At 46.0% G+C, this 25005-nt stretch overlaps 1 protein-coding gene across 1 annotated transcript in view; it reads right to left on the bottom strand.

The window, feature by feature from the left end:
* Window positions 1-25005, bottom strand: part of PRKCH (protein kinase C eta) — a 225723-nt gene that overhangs the window by 4214 nt on the left and 196504 nt on the right. Inside the window, exons 11-12 of the mRNA XM_081228102.1 lie at window positions 17988-18126; window positions 17149-17337 (exon numbers count right to left, since the gene is read on the bottom strand). Coding sequence (XP_081084228.1) covers window positions 17149-17337; window positions 17988-18126 — 328 coding nt within the window. The remainder of the gene's footprint in view (window positions 1-17148; window positions 17338-17987; window positions 18127-25005) is intronic.

The raw sequence follows: 25005 nt of genomic DNA, 5'->3' as shown, positions 1-25005 counted from the left end.
TTTACACAGTATTTTGGAAAAGATCTTGAAGGTGCACCCAAGAAAGGGTAGGGTTGGGAGGTGAGCAGCCCTGCCATGTCAGGTGTCCAAAGCTGCAAAACCTCCTGGATTGCTTCAGGTGAACGGGATCAGGTGGAGGGAGGAGGCTGCCGAAATCCCTAAGCAAATCTGACAGGACAGACCTCATAAAATGCTAAAAAAGCTTCCAAGGGGAGCTAGTAAAAACTGAAGACACGGATGGGGTTTAATGGTTTCTCCTCTTTCCTAGAGACAAGGAATGAAAGGCCTGGTGGTGCTGAATTTGGACGTGGAACTCGAAAGTCAAAGCAGCTTTCAGAGCTCCACAGCAGTTAGCACTCTGGGCACGCACAGTGATCAGCGTAGACTTAGGAAATATATCTCATAAACAACTCTGTTCTGACAGAGCTAGGAGCTCATGCTGCGTGGGCTCTCCCCAGATAAGTCTGTGCAACTCAGAAAGGCAGGGGAAAGTAAATACACAAAAGAAATGAGTAGGTTCTCTCCTTAGGAAAGTCAATGGGATACAATCCCTGATGGAATAGCCATGTCTGTTCTAAGAGCCAATTAACAAAAAACAAACAATGCTGCAAAAAACTCAAGCTACAAGGACAGCAGAACAGACCCAGATGGCTTGTGGGAGACTCCCAGGCCTGCCAACGGTGCGAGCAGAGGACACCTTGTGAATGTGTGAGTACAACTTGTTCTTCTGGGCCAGAGGAACAGTGTGGGGCTCTCGATGCCAGGGTGGAAGAAGCCCTGGTGTCTGAACAACTTTGCCCATTTTTCCCTGCTCCGGCGCGGAAGCCAGCCTCCCAAGGGGCACCGTGGAAAAGCACTGCCCGAGGAACAGGAGACCAAATCGTGGCTGCGCTCCTCTGTAAACTTCATCCCTGGGAATGGAGTCAGGCAGAATAACCCTTTCACTAGCTTATGCTTAGAATTCTGGTAAATCCTTTCGAATAATCAAGCAGTTTTGTTTTAACTTTGGCTGTATCTAAAGGGCTCAAGATATCCATTCTCCACATTAAAAAAAAGTTCAATTTACAAAGGTTTGCAGGTGTACTATGCAAGGCAGTGCACTAGGCCTCATAGGGGGTGGGTACACGGATGACAAGGACAGTGTCTCCCCCCATGAAGGAGCTGATCCAGAGAAGGGGCAAAGGCAAGCACACTTTATCTGTAACACAGCTGGACGAAAGGAAGAGAGACACAGCCACGTGCGGCGGGAGCTTCGGAGACAGACTGGGAAAATCGCATTGGGGGCTGGTGGTGAGAGGGCAGGCGATGGCCTCCCAGAAGAGGTGACTGTTGATGACATGAGGCAGATACATAGAATTAACAGAGCCAGGAAGGAAGAGCGCAGTCACGCCCGAGAATGCAGTTGGCATGGCTGTAGGCAAGCACCGGCCACGTTGGTGAGGGAGCCTGTAGGGTGGTAGGGCTGGCGTGAAAGGACGGCCGAGGAACCATGGGGCAGCCAGTAGGACCCGACAAAAGCATACGAAGAGGCGAATGACGCGAGCTGCCCTGTGATTCAGGGATGACTCTAGCCACGATGGGATGGATAAATCCCTAATGGAGGGGTAAGAGATTTGTGGGTAGGGGGCTGACTAGTTAGGAGGCTGAGACGACAGCCGAGCAGACACGACAAGTCTGGAAACTAGATTTTCTGGTTAGTGGAAAGGAAAAGAGGGGAGCAGGTCCTGGAGGGCTTGTGGAAGAAAAATGAGCACATTCCACACTGCCTGGAGCTGGGGGAAAGGGGCAGGAGGACAGCCAGGTCCCAGGGTCCTCTCCGGCTGTTGAGGGACGGAAAAGGATAGCAAAAGAGAAACTGATTATTGTTGGGAGTATTAGTGTTAATAGGAGTATCGTAGTAGTAGCGGTAGTAACTTTTGTCAAAGGGATGAAAACAAAAACATCTACCATTTCTCAAGGTCTTACAGATCTGGGAGGTTGGTGAGCTCAGCTTTGCATCTGAGATGCACAAACATCCCCCAGGAGCTGACGAGCCCTGTAAGCCTGGGGTGCAGGCCAGGGTGAGAGGTCTGACACCCAGGGCCATCACCGTTTGGTGAGAAAGAGCTGATGCTGGAAGGGCAGGTTGAGGTGCAGGGAAGGCAGAGGTGGAGGGAGAGAGAATAGAACTGAGAGCAGCTCCAGGCCACAGACGTTTTATTTGGCCCATATAGAGTGTTTTTAAAATAATTTTAACTACTTGTCAAACATTTAAAAAGTAGCAAATGTCACATCGCACACACGAAAGTCAAGTTTTCCAAATTCCCTTGGAAGATGGAATATTCTGGAACATTGGACTTGCAATTCTTCTTGGTGAAAATGACCTGGAGTTGAGCAGTGGCTGCCTGAGGCAGGTGACCCCCTGGTCCCACCACTCCCCTCGGCCTCATACCTGGCTGGCTCCCCCCGCATGCCTGAGCCCTGGCTCTGAGCCCTGGCATAGGGTGGAAAGAAGGCCGGGGTGGCAGCAGGAGCTCGTGAGAAAGCCGGAGCAGGATGAAGGCCACGGAACAGAAACCAGCGCAGGGACCATTCCGGGCAGGAGGAGGGGCGATCGGTGGTGCTGGGCGGGGAGGGTTATAGCTCCTCTATGACTAACCCCTCCCCGCTCCAAAGATGCAGAGGTGGGAAGTTCAGGGAACACTGAACATCAGTTCCAGGCCTGGAATCTTTCACAGTACATGTCGGCGGAGGGGTATGGGGTTGGGGGCAGCAGGGGTTCACTGCCCTAGGCCAGGCCCAGGACTCGCCTTAAACACCGTGTTCCTGCTGCTGTGATGGTGACAGCACGATCCCGTTGCAGAAAACTTCCTCTGTTTGCTTATGTCCCTGCTGGGACCCAAATGCCAAACAAGTTAAGAACCGTGGCGTTTACAGCCACCACTCAGCTGTGTCTAAGGTCATACTGAAAACTTGCCTCACCTCAACTGACCTTCTCCCCGACTGCGGTCCCAACGGGGAAGTCAGCCAAAGAGGAAAATAAAGTGACTCCATGGAAGATTCTGGACGCATATACTAAAGGAAGCAGAATGGCTGCTAGGGTCAATGAAAGCACGTTATAAGCCGCAAAGAGGGTGGAGGCCAGGGTGGAAAATCTGATTCCACCCCGAATGTAAGTCTCCAGCTAACTGGAGAGCAGGGGCAAGAATGTGCGGACTCGTTTCATATTCCCCTTCCTCCTGTGGCCCTCGTGAAAGTGGAATTTCTCTAGAGGATCCTGAAGGAATCAGAAGCACACCTGCCCAGAGAATGAGAAACAACAGTTCCTTCAAGGCTGCAGAGAAGGCATGACCACAGGGGAAAGCAGTCAGCCAGGCACCTTCCTGAAGAAACATAAGCAATGTAGGCCAGGTCTGTACAGGAATGTCCTGCAAAGCCTTCTGCCAGCCAGGGACGGATTATAAAGGATGTAAGAGCTCCTCTGCTATGGAGGGCCCAGAGGGGAGCTGGTTAGGCTCTGCAGCTGCACGGCTGTGTTTGGAGGCCAGTTCTCCCACTGGTGAGCTGTGTGACTCTGGACAAATGTATTAACTTCCCTGGACCTCAGATTCCTCAACTATAAAATGGAGAGTTTTCTGTATATCCTAATATTATAATGAGTAAATGAGATAATCAGTGTAAAATACCTGGCACAAGAGCAAGCAGTCAACCAATGCTAGTGAGTTTCAGCAAGCATCTTGTTAAACCACTTGGAGGGCCATCCTGTCCTACCTAAAGACAGGGGCATGGACTGAAAAGCCTCTGAGAGATGAGCATCTGAGGTGAGCCTGAGCCCCGAGGCTTATCTGGCTCTGTCTCTCTCTCTCTCTCATACTTTGCAGCCCGGAAAAGGGAACAAGGTCTGTTTGTGCCTTCATAGTCCCAGACTCCAACAGGGGGGTGGTAGTGATGGTCTCAGGAAAAACAATTTTTCTGACAGCAAAGATTTCTAAAGACAATCGAAAATAAGAATACAGATGATACGCGGGTTTTAACGTGCAGTTGTATCTGCTTCCACAGCAGAAGGGAAGTGCTGAATGCAGGGTGAAGGGTGCACTGGAGCACTTTCCTATAATTCTGAGGTCAGCTATAGCACTTGTCGTGTCTTGTGGGCTCTGCTACACCTGAGGCGGCTTTGGTTTTGAGTTTTCAGATGTTCCAGAGGATAGAGTTCAAACTCACCCCGTGTTAACAATGTGTCTAGAGATAACAGGGTCCAAATGTACTCTGAAACTCATTCAAATGTAGGCAATGACTAAAATTGTATTTCCTTTCAAAATCTGATTTCATAGGAAGAGGACTAGTTATATAAATAGGGCAATTCATCTAATGAGATTTTCTTCCAGGAGAGAGAGAACACTGTATTTTCTACTTAACAGATGGATTTGGCTGTTGGGCAAACAAAAGGACCTTTTCCTTTCATTCAACTTCGGACCAAAGGGCAGAGAGTTAGCAGATAGTGCTGGCTAGCATGCCATAGGACATCCCCATCAGTATTCCAGGGAGATGCTCCTAGTTAGGAAGGAATTTTATGACTCTACAGAGAGTCCTGAGGAGGGAGTGCAGAGAAAGAACACAGGACACAGAACAGAGTATGGTTCACGGCCATGAAGGCCACCCTGGGGTGGATAAAATGCATGCTTGTGTATGTTGCAGCCTCCTGTGTCTCTGTGTTTTGCCACTATCACCGGTAGAGTCTGACCTCGTTATGAAGACTAGTCAGCAACCTTCTCCTCTCATACCCCTTCCTGCCAGCTGCGGTGGTGGGCATACAGCTGACAACCACCTGTGCCAGCCACATTTCTCCAAAGAAGACATAAAAATAGCCAAGAGGCACGTGAAAAGATGTTCAACACTGCTAATTATTAGAGAAATGCAAATCAAAACTACAATGAGTTATCACCTCACACCAGTCAGAATGGCCATCATCAGAAAACCTACAAACAACAAATGCTGGAAAGGGTGTGGAGAAAAGGGAACCCTCTTGCACTGCTGGTGGGAATGTAAATGGGTGCAGCCACTATGGAGAACAGTATGGAGGTTCCTTAAAAAGCTAAAAATAGAGCTACCATATGACCCAATTCCACTACTGGGCATCTACCCTGAGAAAACCATAATTTGCGAAGATACATGCACCCTAATGTTCATTGCAGCACTGTTCACAATAGCCAGCTCATGGAAGCAACCTAAATATCCATCGACAGAGGAATGGATAAAGAAGATGGAATATTACTCAGCCATAAAAAAAGAACAAAATAATGCCATTAGCAGCAACATGGATGGACCTAGAGATTGTCATACTGAGTAAAGTAAGCCAGACAAAGACAAATATCATATGATATTGCTTATATGTGGAATCTAAAAAAATGGTAGAAATGAACTTATTTACAAAACAGAAATAGACTCACAGATGTAAAAAACTAACTTATGGTTACCAGGGGGGAAAGGGAGGGAGGGATAAATTGGGAGATTGGGATTGTCATATACACACTATTATATATAAAATAGATAACTAATAAGGACCTACTGTATAGCACAGGGAACTCTACTCAAAACTCTGTAATGACCTATATGGGAAAAGAATCTAAAAAAGAGTGGATATATGTATATGTATAACTGATTCACTTTGCTGTACACCTAAAACTAACATAACATTGTAAATCAACTATACTCCAATAAAAATTTTTAAAAAAAGGGGAAACTGAGGAACAGACCTATCTGGAACCTGCCCCAGGCCACACAGTTTGGGAGCAGTGGAGCTGAGATTTGAAGCCAGGCCCATCTAACAGTAGAAGCCTTTGCCCTCAGTCACTATGCTAAACCTCCTTTTGAGGTTTACCAATCTTCTCATTTGGATTCTGGATGAAAGAGCAGTGACAGGTCAGGAGCAATCCTGGGATGATGCTCAGGACCTCACCTGGATAAGAATGCACAGCACTATGTGTGCTTACTTATGTTGTACTTCCTTTGCTGGCCCACAAGCTATTCTGCTTTCTCTGACTCTATGGAGGGAGAAGTGATGGAGATGTACACCCAGAGCAGGTGCTAAGAGAAGGGAGAGAAAAGGAATATTGGAGAAGAAAAGACAGATGACACTGTTGATAGTTTCAAATAATGGAAGTGCTGTTGGCCAGAAGAGGCGGTTCTAAATGGGAGGTGGAAGTTAAAGGAGTGTATGTAAGGCTGTCATAAGGAAAATTAAAACAAAAATTTCTAATACTCAATGCCATTAAGTGAGGGAAGGCGCTTCCCTGGGAGGAGTAGGACTGTCTTATTGGAGACACTGGAAGAACCACCTGAATGACCCATCTGTCGTCAGGTGGGAGGGGAGAGCAATGTCCTCCAGGGTCTATGCCTACATCCAGAGTCTACAGTCTTATCCTTTCTTCTCTATTTGGAATTAGAAAAAAAAATTGAAGATAACTGTACCTCCCTCAGCTGAAGATGCCATGTTTTCCTTGGGTCTGAAGTGGACTTGCTTTATAAAAATGAAATAAAACATGTTTAAGCTGATCTCCAGGAGCTAGTTACTGAAGGAGTGGGCAGGTGAGTATGTAAGTATATTTGAACACACCAGTGGATCAATGTCTTACCTGAGCCACATCAGAATGTTCTGTGAGATAGCTCCAGAGACAGTCTACAGTGCACTTTATTCCCTCCTAATGAAAACAAATACAAAAATGCCCTGTATTGTTTCTTTCTGCACTGGGGCAGGAATAGTGCTAAAATCTGTTGCAGGTTTGTTGGCTATATTTTCCATCCTGTCTCTGATTAGAATCCAGCAGCCCTTACATGGGCATATACTTATTCCTTATCAATGCTCTTAACACGCTGCCTTGCCTGTGTTTTATACTCATTATAGCTTCCCCTGAAACCCAAGCCATCTCAGTAGCTTCACTAAGGTCATGTGATAACACTGGTTAAAAAAAGGTAAAGATCAGAGATGAGTCTCAGAGACAGAAGCCCAAGGTCGGGCCCTTGTGCCAATGCCAGTGTTGTTGGCCAAGATGGTTTTATTCCTGGCAAACCAGTCCCGAGCATCTCTGACTAATGGTGAGGGTTTCACTGCTCTCCAATACCTCCCAAGTGTTGAAGGAAAAGGAAGCTCACCTGATAGCTGTGATCCCCCAAAGTGCAGCTATTGAAAGGAAGCAAGTGCTAAAGAAGGATCCCCCAGAGGCATACTACACAATGTCTTTATTTCCTCCTGATGAAACCCAGGCCAACACCCTTCTTTATCCTGGATACACATTATCTTGGGTGTCCAAACCAAACCTAACCACCACCTGCTAAAAGTTAACGCTCTTTGATCACTGGAAGGAACAAATGAAAGAAAACAAAGTGTGCTACTTAGAGTTTTTAAGTGTGTTCCTTAGAGTTTTTCCAACTTAAAACAAAAAGCTCTTCTGACCCGCAGACATCAGTTAGCAAACCCCTACGCAGAAAATATTTCCATGCTCATTTTACAAAACCTGACATCTTTATGCTCCTGTCTGAGATATGAAGATTAAAGAGTCATGTGGTATTAATACTTCATTTAAAAAAAAGAGCCTTCACACTGCTAGCCACAGATTAAATGTAAGTTTCCTAAGAACAGAGGTCCTCAACAATCTAAAATGGGGGAAGGAGGTTGAGAATAGTAACTTTAATAAAATGATAAAGAATGCCAAAAATGAAGCCTCTAGGAAGATCGGTATTTTTCTGTTTTCTGCCAACACTAGCCTGGCCTATCTGTGAATAAATGGTCCATTTCTGAAGGTGTTAGTTTCAGTAAGAAGCCTGAAGCTCCATTTCCTCATATGGGAACTCCAGTCCCGGCAAAGGGCAGGGGCTGCCAGGCTTCATGTTAACCATCCTCTTTTTAAAGGACCTTTTAGTAACTTACTTTTGGATTTTCCCCGTAACACTATTTGAAACATTGGCTCTAATGATGGAGAGTTGGGTCCTCTGCATGACCCTGGTCCCGGTTTTCCCTCCACTTCCTCAGCCTCCTCCTGGCTGACCACCTTTGGCTTCTGCCTTGAGCATTCCAATCTTTGCCAGGAGGGGAGTAGGAAATGCAGAGGATCAAGCTCAGTGCCGCTCTGGTCAATTGCCTGGTAACAGATGTGAGACACACTCAGGGCTAAAAGAGGATCCCAATTACTTGTGGTTCCTTCTCTGTACACAGAGGCAAACGAGACTCCTGCAGACAATGCACAGAGGATGAAGTCTGATAGGTGTGATGACAGATAAGCCCACATGCAAACACACAGTTTAATTTCTGTAAAGCTTAGGAGCGAAAAGCATGCTATAATCTCCTTCTGAGGCCAAGTTTACAATGCCTCCCAGACTGACAAAGGTGACTCAGGAGAGTGCATCCAACTCCTTTCGGCACTTATTTAACCTGGCCACCTGTGTGTGAGCCCGGAGAAAAGGGCGTTGACCTCACCCAAGTCAGCACTGGCGCCTTGTGATCTCTCACCGGAGATGATTTAGCACAAAGGAATGCTCACCTCAGAGACAGAGGGCATCACCTTCCTAAGCTCTGGGGACCCACGAGGACTCCCTCAAGTCTTTCTGGAGCTGATGAGGCCAAAGCTCAGCGCAACCGCAGAAACTCTAAGCAAACTACACATTTTCGTCTGTGTCACGATTATTCACATTTTGGGATAATTCAGTGTCAGTTTAGGAAACTCGGTAACATGGTGGCCAACAGAAAACATGTATTTATACCAAAACCAAGTAAAAAAAAAAAAAACCATTAAAAAATCATCTTTAAGGTCAGCAATCTAGAAAGTCTAGGTCTGTTTTTCACACAAGAGTGTGTATCTTTATTTATCTTTCCTGTGCTACCTTCTGTGGATGTTCCCAGTTTTTACAACCTGTTCTCTGAGGGGGGAGGGGAGGATGGTTTTGCTTTTGGAACATGCACATTCCATGTGTGTGTTTAACACACACACACCCCTTCACAGCGAAGATGAGACGTGAGAGACAAAAGGGCAAGCAAGAAAAACAGTCTTCCGCTGTACATTTTGGGGTGAATACTATGGTTATTTTCAGTTGTCAGGATCACTGGTTAATGACTTGGGAATTTTTTTCAAGTAGAAAACTGGGCTAAAAGCTGTGTGCTCCCCCTCCCCTCCTCCTGCGACTGTGCTCCGTGGGGAGTGTTCTCACACGCCAGTTCTCAGCTCTCTATCCACGCTCATGTGAAATTTGGGAGGACTTTTGAGTTTTGGGTGTATGGCTACCCAATCTTGGGGGTGGGGGTAAAGATGATGGGAAGGGTGAGGGGAGGAAAGTAACGCTGGGTTAGGAGTTACACTGGGTAAGACGTTGGTGCCCATCCTGTCCAATCCCTCACTCTCCTTAAACGACAGACAAGAACACCCCTCACCCCGAATTCAGGGGACTCACTGACTTCATACCATACGAAGCCCCCAGGTCTTGAACATCTATGGCTCTCTAGTGTTATATAAATGGGCATCCAAACAGCTTTTACAGACATGGAATAATAATAATACCTTCTATTTAAAAAGGTAAGAAGGCATTCAGAAAGCATTTCCTTCTGAAGGGAAGAAACAAAAGGGCAAGTAAAATATCCAGCAGACACCAATTCCAGGAACAGTGCTGACCTTACGTTCCAAAGAAAGGATCATCAGGAAATCTCAGGAAGCCAAGTAGAGATGACCCACCATGCTGATTCGGTGGTGAGAACGGATGTGAAGGGCTGGCTCGGAGATCTTGGCTTTCCTGCCTCTCTGGTGGGGAAGGATCACACACAGAGGCAAGGGCAGCAGCATGGGTAGAGCTCACCAATGGGTGCTTTCTCCTTCTCTGTTTATTTGTTAAAAATCTTTCTTTGGGGTGCACTCAGGTACTCAATTGGGGGTTGGGGAGTGGAGAGAGGTAAATTAGGAGTTTGGGATTAACAGATACACAATACTGTATATAAAATAGAAAAATAGGGGCTTCCCTGGTGGCGCAGTGGTTGAGAGTCTGCCTGCTAATACAGGGGACACAGGTTCGAGCCCTGGTCTGGGAGGATCCCACATGCTGCAGAGCAACTAGGCCCGTGAGCCACAACTACTGAGCCTGCGCGCCTGGAGCCTGTGCTCCGCAAAAAGAGAGGCCACGAAAGTGAGAGGCCCGCGCACTGCGATGAAGAGTGGCCCCCGCTTGCCACAACTAGAGAAAGCCCTCACACAGAAACGAAGACGCAACACAGCAAAAATAAATAAATTAATAAACTCCTACCCCCAACATCTTCTTTTAAAAAAAAATAAAGAAAAATAACAGGACCTACTGTATAGCACAAGGAATTATAGTCAATATCTTGTAATAATGGAAAAGAATCTGAAAAAGAATATATATATATATAATATATATATAACTGAATCACTTTGCCGTACACCTGAAACGAACATAACATTGTAAATCAACTACAATTTTAAAAAGGTATAAGAAAAAAAATGCTTAATTGGAAAAAAAAGGCTCCTGGGAAAAACAGAAATACAGCTCTCTCCAAAATAAAAAGCTAACACAGCCTCATGTACAATTCAGTGCTTAATAATCTTGATGATGTTGGTGGATTGTTCAAAGGGAGGATGAAGATAATGACACCTCTCAGCGTGGTGTAAACTTACTACTCATAACTTAACAATACTAATAACTTACTCCTGTATTGTGCATACCACTTTGAAAATGCTTTCATGGGTGCTACCTCATTTGAAGTGCGTACTGTAGGTGTTATCATCATTGCGTTACAGAGGTAAAGACTGGAAAGCAGTGGCAGGAGTAGAATGAGGTCTTGTGATCCTCAGACCAGTGTGGGCTCCTTCCATTCTACTGTGTGAGGCTGGTTCACCTCTCAGCCTCAGCTTCACCTACCAACCAGGGAGTTAGACAAAGTGTTTTTAAAGATCCTCCATCTCTGAAATTCTGTGTTTATGTTTCTAATAGTCACCAAGCTCCATGACAAATGATTACAATCCAAAACAGCATGCACGACTTCCTAACAGTTTTGGGGACTATGTAAGACACTACCCAGTGGAGTCAACATTAGGAACTTTTTTTTTTAATTGAAATATTCTTGATTTACAATGTTATATCAGTTTCAGGTATACAACATAGTGATCCAAAATTTTAATAGATTATACTCCATTTATAGTTATTATAAAATATTGGCTATATTCCCTGTGTTGTATAATCTATTCTTATAGCTTGCTTATTTTATACATAGTAGTTTATACCTCTTAATCCTCTACCCCTGTCTTGCCCCCTTCCCTCTCCCCACTGGTAACCACTAGTCTGTTCTCTGTATCTGAGTCTGTTTCTCTTTTGTTATATTCACTAGTTTGTTTTATTTTTTAGATTCCACATATAAGTGATATCATACAATATCTGTCTTTCTCTAACTTATTTCCCTAAGCATGATACCCTCTAGGTTCATAACATTAGGAACTCTTGAAGTCACCAAGCTCCCAGAATCACAGGTGGTCACAAAATCCTTGCAAAAGGCCTGAAGTCTATATTTTTCAAGAAAGCAGTGTACCTTACCTTGATCTGGAATTACACAACAAAATGAATGCTTGTTCAGGGTCCTTAAAAACATTTCAACTTACCTACCTCCTAACAGATACTTCCCCAAGCTCTCGGTTTTCTGGCCGAGGACCATTTGGCTCCTGAATCTGGCTAGAACTACTCAAAAGCTATTGTAAGCATCAGTTTCTGGGGAAATCACACTGTAAAACCACTGGCCTATTTCACCACAAGTAAAACTAGCAGATGAGCTGCAGATTGAGATGTTTACACAACCTGAAGTCATTCCTTCCTGACCTCCTCACTGAATCTTCTTCCACTGTCACCCTTTCAATACTGGTGTCCCCAGGCCTTGTCCTCCTTTGACTCTTCACCCTCTCCCCCAGTCCATGCCTTCTCCCGTGTTCTCCCTACCATGCTACAGTGGTCATCTCCGACCTCTCTCCTGAGCTCCAGACCTATGTGGCCAACTGCAAGGAACAGACCACTTTCTGAATGTCTTCCCAACCCCTCAGAGGTCCCATTTCCTAAACTCATCTTTCCCAGCCCCTACCCTGCACCTAACACACCAACGGCGGAAGTGGTGACTGCAGTTGTTTGAACACGCAGGCCGCCTCTCCCCTCCGAGGCTTTGCACAAGTTACTCCCTCTGTCTAGAATACCCTTCTCCCCCTTGTCAACCCTACTGAACCCTTATTTGTTCCTCAGCACCCAGCCTACATGCCACTTCCTCTGCCTTGTCCTTATGTCACTTCCCTGCCCTTGACCCCAGAGAGAGTTTTGATCATTCCTCCTCGGCAGCCAGCTAAGTATCCATTTACGTGTCCTCATTCCTACTAGGCTGTGAGCAACAGAAGAGGATGTGTCTTTTCATCTTTGCTTCCCGGCACTTAGCGCAGGCCAAGCCAAGGGAAGGCATCTGACAAATATTTGCCAGATGGAACTAGACAGGGATCCTAATTCCCTAATGTATCAGTTTCTCCTTCTACGGTCACAGGCTCATCTCAGGTCAGAAGAGAAAGATTCAAATGCACAATCTTTAAATAACACTAACATTGTTATCATAAATGTTATATCTTACTTTATGGGAAGTTAAATAGGTGGCAGATTCTTGCTCTGTGGGTATTAAGTACACAGGACCCTGGTAGCTTCCTCCAGTGGCTGATGCTTCTAGGACAAGTGGAAAGAATCACATCAGGGAGTAATCTGGGTGCTAAAATGTGGGGCCCTAAGGGTACAGGACACTTATTTTTTTTTTTTTTTTTTTTTTGCGGTACGCGGGCTTCTCACTGTTGTGGCCTCTCCCGTTGCGGAGCACAGGCTCAGCGGCCATGGCTCACAGGCCCAGCCGCTCCGCAGCATGTGGGATCCTCCCAGAACGGGGCACGAACCCGTGTCCCCTGCATCGGCAGGCGGACTCTCAACCACTGCGCCACCAGGGAAGCCCCAAGGACACTTATTAATGAGACGTAGAAGAAAAATGGGGAAAGGCCAGGTGTAGCTAGCTTAGAACCCTGGACTGGGAGTCAGGAAAAGCTGGATTCTGATCCCAGGGTTTTTTCCTTACTGTGGTGTAATATACAGAACAAAATATTTACCTTCTTAACCACTTTTAAGTGTACAGTTCAGTGGGATTAAGTCTATTCACACTGTTGTACAACCATCACCACCATCCACCTACAGAACTTCTTTCATCTTCCCAAACTGAAATTCTACATCCCTTAAACCCTAGCTCTCCACCCACCCACGCCGCCAGCCCTCGGCAACCACCATTTTGCTTTGTCTCTATGAATGACTATTCTAGGTACCTCCTGTTAGTGGAATCATACATTTGTCCCTTTGTATTTGGCTTATTTCATTAAGCATAATTCATTCAAGGTTAATCCGGGTTATAACGTGCATCAGAATTTCCTTCCTTTGTAAGGCTGACTAACACATTTTGCTTATCCATTCGTCTATTGATGGACACTTGGGTTGCTTCCACCTTTTAGATATTGTGAGTAATGCCATGAACATTGATGTACAAGTATGTTCGAGCCCCTGCTTTCAATTCTTTGGGATATACAACCAGAAATAGAATTGCTAGGTCCTACGGTACTTCTATGTTTAATTTTCTGAGGAACTGCCTGCTATATTACTTTCCGCAGTGCCTGCATAATTTTACATTCCCATGGGAGTTGCTCAAGGGTTCTAATCTATTTGTTTGTTTTAAGTAATGTGCTGAATGGCCTTTGGTGAGTCACAATTTCTCTGGACCTCAGTTTCCTCATCTATTAGATGAAGGAATTTTAATGGACAATCTCTTAGGTTTCTTCTAGCAATTAAAAAAAACTGTATTGGTCTAATTGAATCAAGTTGCAATTACAGCCAGAAAGCAGTTTAAATGGTTTCCTAATACAATAAATAGAGTCATAATTTTTCAGAGAAAAGGGCAAAGGATCTAAAAATACACCCAGGGCTTCCCTGGTGGCACAGCGGTTAAGAGTCCGCCTGCCAATGGAGGGGACACGGGCTCGAGCCCTGGTCCAGGAAGATCCCACATGCCACGGAGCAACTAAGCCCATGCGCCACAACTACCGAGCCTGCGCTCTAGAGCCGGTGAGCCTCAACTACGGAGCCCACATGCCTAGAGCCCGTGCTCCACAAGAGAAGCCACCGCAATGAGAAGCCCATGCACTGCAACTAAGACTAGTCCCCGCTCGCCGCAACTAGAGAAAGCCCGCACGCAGCAACGAAGACTCAATGCAGCCAATAAATAAATAAATTTAAAAATAAAATAATAATAAAAATGCAGCCAGCTCTCACTGACGACAGTGGTGGCTGCTTCCTGAGCACCTACTCTGTGCTCAGCACTGCTCCAGCTATCCTCCATGCAGTATCTCAGACCCTGAGGGTACAGATGTGGAAACGGAGGAGTGGCAAAATTGCGCCACCTTCCCGAGGTCCCACAACCAGCAGGTGAAAGAGCCAACATCTGCCCTCGGACAGCACTGCTCTGGAGGCAGGTTCCTCACCGCCGCGCCCTGACGCTTCCCTCCTGGGTGCTTCGCCCCAAGTCTTGAGCGCTCTTCAGTGTTTTCTTTCTTTTCTTTGATCACACTTCTGTTTAAATGTCTCAGTCCTCTGCCGAGAACAGCTGAATTTCCTCAGCTACAGCACTGAAGCTTTTTATTTTTAGGTCTGGAGGCTGTAATGTACAAAACTGTCTCAGAAATCCTCTCGGGGACTGTTTTTTAGTAATTTTCTCTGACACCTTTTCCAGTGTTTTCCAGAAAATCACTTTAAAGGTACACTCCTTGAAGGAGGAAGCAAAAGAATGCTTACTGTGTTCCTGTGCGGTGTACATGTATGAATTCACTGAATCTGGACAGTAACCCTATGACATGGATTTTATTATCTCAATTTTATAAGATTTATGAGCAAGGACACGGAGATTCAGAGAGGTGTTAAGTTAGCTCGTCAAGGTCACTCAGCCAGAATGTAACAGAGCTGGGAGATAAGACCGCCACGGGGTGAAACCCAAGCTCCTTCCTAGGGGGAGACTCCCGGCAGAACACAGAGAGCCACTTAGGAAAATCAGTGCTCGGCCAGTGACACACCATGACCCGCTACCGTGACCCGCTGAGCTGCTAGCGTTAGAAAGGGGCCCAAATAAAGGGAAGTGAAGAGGTTCACAGCTTCCCAGAAGGAAGTAGAGGGAACAACTCAGTCCACACTGAAGAGTAGATTCTCTTTAGGCACCAGAGGCTCTGTTTTCTCCCAGAACAAAGATTGTGGAGGGAGGATATTCCTGGATAACATATATCCTGGTTACCAAAAATATTTCTATATACATCAAAGGTATAGTTTAAAGTAATTGGGGGAGGGATAAATTAGGAGCTTGGGATTAACATACACACACTACTACATATAAAATAGATAAACAACAAGAACCTACTGGATAGCACAGGGAACTCTACTCAGTACCCTGTAATAACCTATATGGGAAAAGAATCTGAAAAAGAATGAATACATGTGTATAGATAACTGAATTACTTTGCTGTACACCTGAAACTAACACAACATTTTAAATCAACTATACTCCAATAAAAGTAAAAAAAAAAAAAGTAATTGGATTTATCTGGCTAAGGAGAAACCATCTTAAGAGTTCCATATGATCTGAACATTGCTTAGTGCCTGTTCTAGGTTTTACAGAGATTGAGTTAAAAGGGGTGAGATCTAGGTCCCAGATTTAGTCAGGAAGAATTCTCTTAAGAGGATTCTAAATGCCAGAAAGAGGTTGAGGACTCCTAAAAATTGGAAATAAAAAAATTGAGAGACGCAGATGTGGGTTAACGTTCAACTCAAAACGATGATGTGGTCTCTAAAGACCACCGTAGAGAATTCTCAGGGACAATCATGTCATCAGCCCCAGGACACAGTGATCTGTATACAAAATGTCCTTAAAATGACACTAATTATATGACTGGAGATTTCTTTTTTTTTTTTTTAAGATTTTTTATTTTTTGATGTGGACCATTTTTAAACCATTCAATAAGACTTTACTGAATTTGTTACAATGTTGCTTTTGTTTTATGCTTTGGGTTTTTGGCCATGAGGCATGTGGGATCTTAGCTCCCTGACGAGGGATCAAACACACACCCCCTGCATTGGAAGGTGAAGTCTTAACCACTGGACCACCAGGGGAGTCCCTATGACTGGCAATTTCTAAAGAGAGACAAGTCTTTCACCAGCATGGCTAATATTTCCCAAATTTAGTTTTTTTTATCTCAAATCACTGGAAAGGATATGATTTGAGCAAAGTAATTCTTATCCCTTAGACACTATCCAGGAGAGAATGGATTGTTCTGATTTTTCCCTATTTGAAGAATATTCATCTTTATTCCTCCTATGCATTTAGTGGGAAATAATACATGGTTTTCTAATACAGGACTGACCCAAATTATATGTTATTCTCTCATTACATGTTACTTTCTTATTTTCAACATACAGCATCAAATCCACTTTCTTCCACACCTGAAAATAAGGCTTCCAGCACAATGCCTTAAATGCATGAATGAAAGGCTTTTTCAATGTGATATTCTACACTGCACCTGAATCCTGGGCCTGGCACCTGACTTGCACAAGGATAACATGGAAGCAAATAAGATCTTGCACAACTTTGGAAAACCTCTCTTCTTCTCTCCCAGCACTCCGGGAAAGGCCCCTTCATCCTTCGGTGCTGCCGACAGAAACACAATCCATATCGAAACAACTGGGAGTGCTGTTCACATGACCCAATGGCCTTATGTGTCCTGACTGGATGAAGCCGGCGCATCACTTCACCTACACTGAAGCCACAAGTGCTAGAAATACTTGATATATGGCAAACAATGCTATCAACTGCTCATGCATCGGCTCCAAAATAACTATTGCATAAGAGAAAAAAAACAGCCTGAGAAAACTCTGCTTCTTTGATTCTACAGATTAAAACACAGATTTCAGTTAGAGCTGGTAGCTTACTTGTAGGTGGTATTAAAAACAAACAAACAAACCCAAAGCCCAAGAAGCACACTCAGCAAGCTGGTTTGCAATAGTTCAAAAGCTGGCTGAGAGCACCACACTTACAGATTTCAGGATCCCTGTGGCATCTTCATGCAGCCATGTAGGGTAGACCACTTCATCATTCAGTATGGCTTCAAAGAGGTCATCTTCGTTCTCTGCCTCAAAGGGTGCGTGGCCACAGAGCATCTCGTAGAGCAGGACGCCCATTGCCCACCAATCCACTGCGGGCCCGTAGAGCATCTCCTGGAGGATCTGTGCATAGGGGTAATGTGAGAAGAACTTTGTGCATCTGATGAACAAATGCATCATTAATGACTAACGAAAATGATGGATTAGGAGATGAAGTAAAACAAGGGAGTTTCCTGTGTTGGCATACGTTTCATTCCATCTCTAGAGAGTGGTCTGTTTTCCCTGGGGTCAATTCAGAGGCCTTGTCATCCAGGTGATCAAACATCTATGGCCTGCTTAGGCCAAAGTAATAGTATATGCAGATCCAAACCAGAAAGGGTTTTGGAACTATATCTGTGGGCTCACTCACTCCTAGGGGAAAGATTCAAGAGCTTGTCTTTATTTCTGCTAAATGGGGCTGCGGTCAAAGCACTGAGTAGAGGCAAAGAAAAAAATTAAATAGCTGTACCTGGAACGTACTTTGTCCTCATTCAGGGCTAAACCCTAAAGCAACTGCAAAGTTGACAAAACTTTTGGACTCAAATTTGTACTGGAAGGAACCAAGGACATTTTCAGCCATCCTTCACCCAATGAGCCACAAAGGAGTCTGGAGGCGTCAACTTTCAATGCCGCCCACCAAGCTGCAGCACATAAATGCAGCCTGTGTGGCTTTTCTGACGGGGCTGCTAGAGAGCCTGGATTGCCAAAGCTGCTCAAGCAGCGAGCACACTCACCTCTGGAGCAATGTAGTCGGGTGTGCCGCAGAAGGTGGCCGTGGTGACCCCGTTACAGATCCCCTCCTTGCACATTCCAAAGTCTGCCAGTTTACAGTGACCCTCGTGGTCCAAAAGTACATTGTCCAGTTTCAGATCTCTGCAAGAAACAAAAAGCAGCATGTGGTGAGGCAGCCAGGCCCCACACCATCCACCTGGCTGAGCTGGGTCACGGGATGGGAGATCACGCAGCCGGGAGAGCTTTCTGCACACACCCTTCAAAGGGCACACACGTCTTTGTGTTATCTGGAGAAGAAATTTAGATCTGCTCTTGACATTTGCCTCGTGGCTCCTAGACGATGGTTCCATCTGAATGGGCCAATAACCACATATCAAAACACAGGCTGCCCATTAGAAACTGAGAAGGTGACTTCCAGGCTTCCCACTTACCTTAAGCCCATGAGACATCGACCCACCCGCCCCCCGCTCTCTGGCATTTATCTCTGCCCACTGGACTTCACTCGGTGAACATTCCGGGGCAAGTGGCCACTGTGTGGCACAGACTGTGACAGGCATCAAGAGTACAGACGATCCTTCTTCCTAAGGAACTCACAGTATAACGGGGAGACAGATATTTGCTAGACTGTGAGCTCCATGGAGGAGGGACCAGGTGGGTTTGGTTCACCACTGTGCCTAGCATAGTGCACTCAATAAATATTTGTTCAAAATATATACATATAGGGCTTCCCTGGTGGCGCAGTGGTTGACAGTCCGCCTGCCGATGCAGGGGACACGGGTTCGTGCCCCGGTCCGGGAAGATCCCACATGCCGCGGAGCGGCTGGGCCTGTGAGCCATGGCCGCTGAGCCTGCGCGTCCGGAGCCTGTGCTCCGCAACGGGAGAGGCCACAACAGTGAGAGGCCTGCGTACCGCAAAAAATAAATAAATAAATAAATAAATAAATAAATAAATAAAAATATATATACATATAGATGTGTGTGTATAGAGATACATACACATGCGCACACACACACACACACACACACACACATGGGGGAGGGAGGAGAGGAGGATGAGAAGGGGGTTGGGGCGGGAGACAGAACCAACTGTTGTATAATACAAGTGGTACAAAGGAAGTATGAACCGAGTGCTGTGAGAGAAACACAGGAAGGAACAATTCATTCCTTCTAGTGGGAGGACAGAGGGACATTTCCACAGTAGCAACAGACATTGAGCTGGGTCCTAAAACATGAGTCAGCGTTTTCCAGACAGGGAAGGGGTGTGAGAAGGTCGCTGTGGGCAGGTGGACAGGGCTATTGCCTGGAGCAGACGCAGAGGTGTGAGGTGCAGGTGGGCGCAGGAACCCCACATGGTGTAGTAAGGATGGAGAGGGGGCTCGCGTGGGAGCACGGGGGCCATCAAAATGCCAGGGCTAGAAGGCAAAGTTAGGTCCAAACTGTGAAGTGTCCTGAATGCCACACTAAGGAATTCTGATATTTAGATATTAGGCAAAAGTGACCCACTGAAGCTCTCTAATTAAGACTTCCAGCTGATGAGAAAAGATCAGCTAGAGGCAGCTGAAGCAGTCCGGGGAAGAGATGACCTGAATGAGGACGGTGACAGATGGAATGAAAACCAGGCGGTCAGTCAGCAGTGCTTTGGTGAAAACACAATTAGTATCAAGGCTCGATGACCATTTGGAGGGAGATGAGGAGAAGCAGCAAAATTGATGACCCCTGGGTTTCTGTCTTAGATTCAGTGGGTCAGTGGGGACATTAATAACCAGGGAAAAGCAAAACAGGGTAAGAAGAGGGTTTGTTTAGGTGTACCCCAGATACACAGAAGCCTCAGATATTATGGTGAGCACAGGACAAAAAGGCACTTACTGCCCCTCGCCCAACCCCTAGGAGCAGAATCCACTTAAGGGAAGTGTGTTTCCAGCAGCAGAACTGTCTGGTAAAAGGCCTCAGTGGAGGCAGGAACATGGGTTGGATGCTAATAAAACTGTCTGCAAATGAAAGGCAGTGCCCCCTGAACACCCCCTCCCCAACACAGGCTTCTGGCACCACCTCTCCCCTCGCCATGCATATCCGGGCATCATTACAGATGGAGGTCTGGCCGATGGCAAACTGGGAAACAGTCCTACACACCGACGCCATTGCCAGCCTCTAAGCTCAGTCTCGGGAGAGGTCCAGAGAAGCAGCTTTGCCTATGAGGCGACACCTTTATGCTTTGCTTTTTGAAGGAATGACGTGCTCAGAGGCAGCCACGCGGGCTTATCAGTAAGGAGAGGCTGCCCAGCCAGAAGGCAACGCTAGCTGCCTACCCTGCCCTGGAGGTTTGCAGTCGCCGGCCAGGTGGGAGGCTGCCGTGGCCGCGGCCTCCTGGGGCTGTGCTGTTAGGAGTGCTGGTGGCCCCTCACAGGGCATCTTCACAGCGGGGGCCACTGACTGCTGTTCTGGAGCTTCACGTCCCCAGTGGGCGGTGTCGAGGCACTCATAGCTTTGTTCTCCCATCTCTGCTCTGACAATAAAGGTCTGTTGGGCTGCTTGGCCCGAGGGGAAAGGCTGGTCTCTGTCCAGCCCGGAATCACGCTGTGGCTCAGAGGAAGCAGGTGATGACAGAACTGGCGAGACTGGTTTCCACACTGGGCCCTGTGAGTTGATCCAGCTGGACCATGCAGGTCCTACAGACAGTGGTCACTGGAAGAGACCCAGGAATGAAAACCAAGTCCTGTTTTCCAGGAATCCCCGATAAGCAAGGTGAAAGCAGCAGAGCTTTCTCAGACCAGCCTCCTCTCTGTGCTCGCGCTCCAGGCATCTCCCGGGTGTCAGGCAAAGATGTGCAGGGTACTTGTGCAGCCACCACAGAAAGCGAGGCTCCTCTGCCTCTAACCCAAACCCGGCCTCTGTCCTCCAATCAGGCTCCCGCCCCTTTCCCTGAGCAGAATCCCACTTCCCCCACAAGCAATGCTTTCAGTGGGCTGTGGGCTGTGGAAACTGTATCCTACTCCACTGACCCCTAGACACACACACCCAGCATGAGCAAGATTTGTTTAGCCAACGTGAAGGCGGAATCCCAAAAGCACAGGTTGAGGGTGAGGATGACACTGGTCACGGCCACTGCCAAGAGCACGGTCTCACGCAGTTGTTCTTCTAGAAGTGGTTTCAGACCCGAGGCCCTATTAGCGCCTGGTTGTCTGGCTCCTCTGGGGACTGATGCAAACATTATAATCTCTAACCTCAGCCAACCACCTCTAGTCTGTGGCTGCAGGAGAGACCAAGGCCGTGGGGGACCCAAGCCTGGGGACTGGCTTTATCAGCACCATGTTCCAGCCCAGCGGTCCAGGCTCGTGTGGTCCTGCTCCCAGAGCGCTCTGACTCTCTCACATTGCCAAACAGGGTGACTGCATTTCTGAATTCTCCTGAAGCCATTATGCCTGATAAGGGCTCAGAAAGGATCTCCTTGGGTAGCAGAAACAAGTGCTAACAGAAACCCACAATGGTCTAAAAGAGCTGACCTGAGATTGCTCAAGAGAGCTTGTCACTAGCGACCCAGGTAAAGAGGTCTGATCGTTTATTGCTCTGCAGCTGTCACAGGTAGCAGGAATTGTTCAGGGAGAGAAAGTGCTTTGTCATCAGTTTTCTAAGCTGCCCGTCACAATGCCCTCTGCACACAGAACTCTTGGAACACAGCCCCGATACTCAGGACACAGAACCGAGCAGCACTGGGGATGAGGCTCAGCCTGGTCACAGGATGCCCCAGGACACAGAGGCAGGTTTTATACCTCAGTCCTGAGTTTGCAGTCTCATTTTAGGTGTTCTCAGAACTGGACCAGCCCTGAGGGAAATGCCATTGCTCGTTTCACACCAGATGCTACCTAATAGGACAAAACTCTCAAATTGGGATCCTAAGGGGGTTCGATTAAGAGCATAACATAATCCCAGGCTATCAGTTCTGCCCTCAGCCCAAATATCTCAAACCTCCACTGCGGGGTCTGTTCTGATGTCCCCAGCTAGTCAACTCTGCCCGTGGAGCACCCAGTTCAGAGCCCTACGACAGCACACCTTCCACGGCACTCCAGAAGACTCTGTCTATGCACCTGTCTCCTCCCTTGGCTGGGGCTGAGCCTTATTCCTCCCTAGCCTCAGCTCAGGCCTGGCAGAAGATGCTGACCAAAGAGATAAACAGAAGAATGTCAGATGGATAACAGTGAGTTGTGCTGGTCAGTTCAGAGCCTGTTTTATTTTTAGGGGAAGGAAGTAAGTTCCATAAACTTCACTGGGACTTTTGTTCCAAAGTAATTAAACCTATAAAAATCCATGTGCTTTACCCCTTAGAGAGAGATTCCAGGGGAGAAGAAGAGCCCTGAAATATAAGTTCAAATTCTTTGCTTTAGTGAAGCTGGAGAAAAGAAACTGCTTTAGGAGGGGCAACTATAAAGCAGAGAGGACCCAGGCATAATCGTTTCCCCTGGTTTACACGCAGACGGAAGAGGGTTTTCAAGCAGATGCAAAGGTTACAGAACCATTTATGGCCACGGTCAGCTTCCGTTCTAAGGGTAAATAGATACCTTCACTTAAACAACAACAACAAAAAAGCAAAAAAGTCACCCTCTGACTCCTGAATTGAATATGAAATATGCAGAGGTCCGGTTTTTGGCTTTGGAGTTCCTCAGCCTCGGCTGCCCACATGTAACTCAGCAGCCAAAGTTAACAAGACTACACAATGAAGACTGCAAGTTCATACAGGGCAGAGGCTCAGATCCTAAACTGCTGAATACACAGTTACGGGCTCATCATGCATTGGCTTATTGAGCACTTGTATCTAATAGCTATACCTTTGTTATGCAGGCACAGAAGGGTAGAAAGAGTTATTTTATCTTCCCTGATGGTCTGAAAGGTACATTGTTCTTTCTGGGTAATCAGGGTTACTTAAAATGCCCACAGTGGTTTCAGAGAGGGTTCTCAAGTGGTTGAAGACAAAGGAAATTCAGAAATTGTATTTATTTTGTTTCCACCATGAGCTATTCTGAGAGTCATAAAACATAATGACAAGAGACTTACTGCTTAGATCACTAGCATCAGTTACTCTTCCAAAAGAAATAAAGGACAGTGAGTTGAGAGCTGGCTCCCTGAACAAGAATGCATCTAAGAGGCTATTCAGTAGCTATTTTTAATGTATTTTAAAAAATTTTTATCTTGCAAAACTTCAAACTTATACAAAAGCATAGTGAATAACATAACGACTCCCATAGTGATCTCACAGCAAAAGCCGCTATCAATGCCCAATCGTGTTTCAGCTGTGCATTTTCTCCCTTCTTGACCCACCTTTTTCCAGATCTGGAAGCAAATCCAAAACATGAAATCATCTCATTTATCCATACTTTAATATCTAAATCTAAAGGACAACAATTTTTTAATGAAGTACAACTTTGCTATTAGTTTTCCTAAAATATACAGTCAATATACTATTGTAAGTATATTGCTTTTTGTCTGTTTGCTCATTTGGGGGTATGTGTGTGTGTCCAGAGAACCTGAAAAAACCTTCTGTGGATGATGATGATGATAATGATGGTAATAATAACAACAATCAGTGTCATTAGTCACTAACATACATTGAATGTTCACTAAATGCTAAGTGCTTTATCCATATTCTTATTTTACCTTCAAAACAACCCTATGAAGTAGGCTCTACACCAACATCATTTAGTGAGCCAGGGATAAAGTCAGGATTTGAACTCAGTTCTGCTCACCTCCCTCCAAGGCCTGGGCTCCAAACCCACTACAATAGGCACACTCTCTTCCATGCAGTGCTATTGTGTCACTGGCTAATCCTCCTAGTAGACTGCTTCCCGAGAGGACTCCATCAATTGAGAAACAAGAACCATCTGAAAATCAACAAATACCCTGACACTGAATTATGCCCAGAGGCCATTTTTGTGCACATTATTAAATGCATAATCAAAATCCTGGAAAAATAATTTTTTTGCTTTGGTTCTTAGCTTGTGCGTGGGGGAGTTGATTGGATTTCACACAATCCTTGAAGGCACAGGAGTAAGGGAATGCATAGCAAATCCCTCTCTAGTTGTCAAATATTGAGAAGATAACTTGCTGCCCTCTTCTAAGGAAGAGAGGCTGGCATGTGGTCAAGAGTTAAGAGGTGGCATTTGCCAAGAGAGTGAGTTTGGATTATGATCTTAGTTTCAAAACAAAACCATTTAGGGCTGGCTTGGGTTTTGAATATGTGGGTTTATATAAACTTGACATTTTTTCAAAGCAAGACGGACTGTATTAAATTGGTAAAAGAATTTTGAAAAGTCACTGAAATAGCAAAAGCCTAAAATTTGGTTTTATCACAAGTTAGATATAGTAATGTCACTCATGTCACCTCAGAGAAGACATTCAGACATTCATCCACCCAACAAATCTTTGGGTGTCATCTGTGAGCCAGGCAATATGCAAGGGGCTCAGAATATTGAAGGGGGCAGGAAATGGCAGGAGCCTGATATACCAGGGTCCAGGGAGGATTTCAGTCTTTAGCCCAAGAGGAAAAAGAAACCACTGAAAGGTCTTAGACAGGAGAAGGATAGCATTAATCTGATTTCACAACAAGCCTCCAGCCACAGGAAGGATAATAGGTCAGAGGGGATGAGAAAGGACATGAAGAGACCAGCTGGGAAGCTAATGGAGTATTCAGAAAAGCACTGACAGTGGCCTGGATCAGGGTGGGCCAGTAAGGTAAAGAGAACTAGATCGATGGAGAACTACTAGGGGAAAAAAAGCAATGGGATTTAGTAATGCAAGGATGTAGAAGGTAAAAGGAAAGAAGGTGTGAGCACGCTCTGGCTCAAAGAATTTATTTTGGACATATTTTGGACATCTGAGTGCAGAGCACAGGCTCCGGACGCACAGGCTCAGCGGCCATGGCTCACGGGCCCAGCCACTCCACGGCATGTGGGATCCTCCCGGACTGGGGCACAAACCCATGTCCCCTGCATCGGCAGGCGGACTCCCAACGACTGCGCCACCAGGGAAGCC

The sequence above is a fragment of the Mesoplodon bidens genome, assembly GCF_964165515.1.
Source record: "Mesoplodon bidens genome assembly, chromosome: 3".
NCBI lineage: Eukaryota > Metazoa > Chordata > Mammalia > Artiodactyla > Ziphiidae > Mesoplodon > Mesoplodon bidens.
Note: the sequence above shows the minus strand (reverse complement) of the source record. Positions and strands in the feature narration are given on the sequence as shown.